At 40.5% G+C, this 3,162-nt stretch overlaps 1 protein-coding gene across 1 annotated transcript in view; it reads right to left on the bottom strand.

Moving 5' to 3' along the window:
* Nucleotides 1-856: 856 nt before the first annotated feature.
* LOC135223060 (protein enabled homolog) overlaps nucleotides 857-3,162 on the bottom strand; it is a 6,459-nt gene continuing 4,153 nt past the window's right edge. Inside the window, exon 4 of the mRNA XM_064261568.1 lies at nucleotides 857-958. Within this exon, the coding sequence (XP_064117638.1) occupies nucleotides 857-958 (102 nt within the window). The remainder of the gene's footprint in view (nucleotides 959-3,162) is intronic.

The following is a 3,162-nucleotide window of genomic DNA, read 5'->3' on the forward strand; positions in this document are numbered from 1 at the left end:
TTACAAGGATTAGGATGTCTCAAAGACTTGTTAGTCCACTCGAGAGACATCGTGTGCTCACTTATCTGTAGGAGCATGTTTTACTGTGCATTCACAGTGTCCTAATGATTTTGTCTAGCTTTATTTTAAACTCTTCCACACTGTTGCTGTTTACAACTTCTGGTGGCAGTTTATTCCACGTGTCACATATCTTGTATGTAAAGAAGTTCCCACAATGGGATGTGTTGTATCTCTTCAGTTCTAGTTTCCATCCATTATTTCTTGTCTGGTTTTCGTTTAATGTAAATAGGTTACTGTCTACATTTGTTATGCCTTTCAGTATTTTAAATGTTTCTATTAGTTGTCCTCGCAATCGTCGTGTTTCTAAGCCATACATGTTCAGGCTCTCTAGTCGTCTTAATTAGCTGGAGATCGTCTCTTTGTGATTCGTCTTCTGAAAACAACCGATTTCTAAACCGTTTCCTAAGGAGAAAAAAAAAAAGAATGTATAAACACGGTCGAAAAGACTTTTGTCGTATTAATGAGGCGAAAAAAATAAACTGTTGTTAAGGTCAGATATATCACCAGCTGCAGAGAGAGAGAGGAAGAGGGGGGGGGGGGGAAAAGGAAGATAGAGAGAGAGAGAGAGAGAGAGAGAGAGAGAGAGAGAGAGAGAGAATTCAGGTGTATCCCTGTCCCTTCCATTGGATTACCACCAGTCCTCCTATAACCAATCCCTCCCCTTCCCTCTCCTTCCCCCTCCCTCCCCCCCTACCCTTATCCTCCACAGGCCTCATCCCTTTTCAAACAGACAAAACCGGTCAGCAGCATCGACTAGCGACTGATATCACATAATGACTTGATTGATGGGGAACAGTCAGAGGAAAGAGGAGGAAGAGTGGGGGAGGAGGAGGAGGGGGAAGGGGGCAGAGATGATCGAAGTTGTGATGGGAGGGGGAGGAGGAGGAGGAGGAGGCGGCTTGAGGGCCAATGAATGAAGAAGGACCAAAAAGGGTACCAAAACCAGATACTGACGAGAGAGAGAGAGAGAGAGAGAGAGAGAGAGAGAGAGAGAGAGAATGTGGGAGGGGGTTTAGGGTTGAAAGTAGAATAGAATAACACTTGAATCACTTAGAATGTACAGTTGATTTGAAACGGAAGAGGTCGGACATGTTCGTGCGGAAAAATGAGGAACTGGAATGCATAATATATTGGTATTTGCCGTTCGCATCGCGGCCGCTGACACACGCGCACTCATACATGTGTGTGTTTATACATATGTATGTATTTATATTTATTTATTTATTTATTTATTTATTATCAGGAACTATAAATTGCGGGTTCTTCTTTTTGCTCTTAAGTAGCGCTGTTAACGACGTTTCTGTGTGAGGGATGGAATAATTTAAGAGCATTGAAGGAATTAAAGAAATGAGCGATATAAAGGTGAAAGACAAGGAAAATAACGGAAACTAAATCCTTATATAAGGTTAGTTATTTTGAAGGGAGAAGCACAACCTGTGAGTAGCATGAGCAAGAGGGAAAAAGGAAGTGAGGATATTCCGTGTGTCATGGGAGCAGCGATGGATCTTAGTTGAAGTGGCCATTTTGTAGAAATAAAGCTCATCTTTTGCAAGAAGAGTGTTTCACTTTCTGCGCTCTTACGCAGAGGAAAATGCCGGACACGGGACGGTCGGTCATAAGTAGAGAATAGTATGGTTGATGATAAGCGCTTGAGTAAAGGGAAGGTTCGTGAGTCTGGTTGTTGGATATTTCGCATTCTTGTGGTGTCCTAAGGAGTTTGTCAGCCATATAGTTTTATATCTCGTGTAGAACGGGAACACCTTTTGTATGGAGATAGTGAAAAAAACAAAATTGGTTTATTCAACCTGCTAGGATTTTGTCTTACTTGGTTTAAATGGATTCTTGTTTGATTTTTCACGTGTCTGTTCCCTCTTTGAGTTTTGAGGGAGTGAGAAGCTTTGGCTAATAGCATGGAAAGTCGATTACGGTATTGTCAGTGTTGCTAAAATATAGCTGACATTCGTAATTCTAATGTTAAATCACGATGGACTAAAGGGAAAGAATACAGCTTTATGGTGTGTTCACAATTATTTCTTATATTTAGATACCAGCTAGCCATGAAGGCAGTCTTTTTTCTGTATTGCTTGCTTAGTGAATAATATTTGCTTTGCGCTAAAGAGTCTTCTTGTTTCTGTTTGGTAAGTAAGATCCTGAAAAAAAAAAAAAAAAAAAAAAAAAAAAAGTGGGCTTCATGAGTGGCCACAGTAAGTGGTTAGATTTTGTTTGACATATATGATTCTGTCTTTTTGGGAGCCAATCCTTTTGCTCGGGGTATTGTCAAATCCCATGGGCTATGAAACCGAAAGCGTACGTACCATTACCGTAGAGTTTGACATTCAGATTTACTAATTTAGTTCATAAAACCAGCCTGAAGGTTGCGACTGCTGCAAATCCTTAATTAAGAGTTCGTTTGAATTTCGATGACTGTTTTTCGCTGATAAAAATGGCCTCTTGAAGAGGCATGTATTTTCCTTGATTTTTCCTTGAGTTTCCAAGAGTTTTCCCATGAGTTTTCCTTGAGTTCCCAAGAGTTTTCCCATGAGTTTTCCTTGAGTTTCCAAGAGTTTCCCAAGAGTTTTCCATGAGTTTTCACTGAGTTTCTCAAGAGTTTCCCAAGAATTTTCCATGAGTTTTCTTAGTTTTCCTTGAGTTTTCCAAGAATTTCCCAAGAATTTTCCATAATTTTTCCAAGAGTTTTCCATGAGTTTTCCAAGTTCATGTTTCCGCTTGTTTAATCCCTTAAGTGGACAATGCCGTCAGTGCACCTCATGCGGTGCACAGTAGGCATTACTTGAGGTTCTTTGCAGCGTCCTTTCGGCCCATAGCTGCAACGCCTTTCTTTAATTTTACTGTACCACCGTTCAAAAATCGTTTCTTCCTTCTTACTTTCCACCTTCTCCTAACAATTGGTTCATAGTGCAACTTAGGTTTCCCCTTTCCTAAGTTGCACTATGAACCAATTGTTAGGAGAAGGTGGAAATTAAGAAGGAAGAAACGATTTTTGAACGGTGGTACAGTAAAATTAAAGAAAGGCGTTGCAGCTATGGGCCGAAAGGACGCTGCAAAGAACCTCAAGTAATGCCTACTGTGCCTTTCAAACCT

The sequence above is a fragment of the Macrobrachium nipponense genome, chromosome 8 (assembly GCF_015104395.2).
Source record: "Macrobrachium nipponense isolate FS-2020 chromosome 8, ASM1510439v2, whole genome shotgun sequence".
In the NCBI taxonomy this organism is placed as follows: Eukaryota; Metazoa; Arthropoda; class Malacostraca; order Decapoda; family Palaemonidae; genus Macrobrachium; species Macrobrachium nipponense.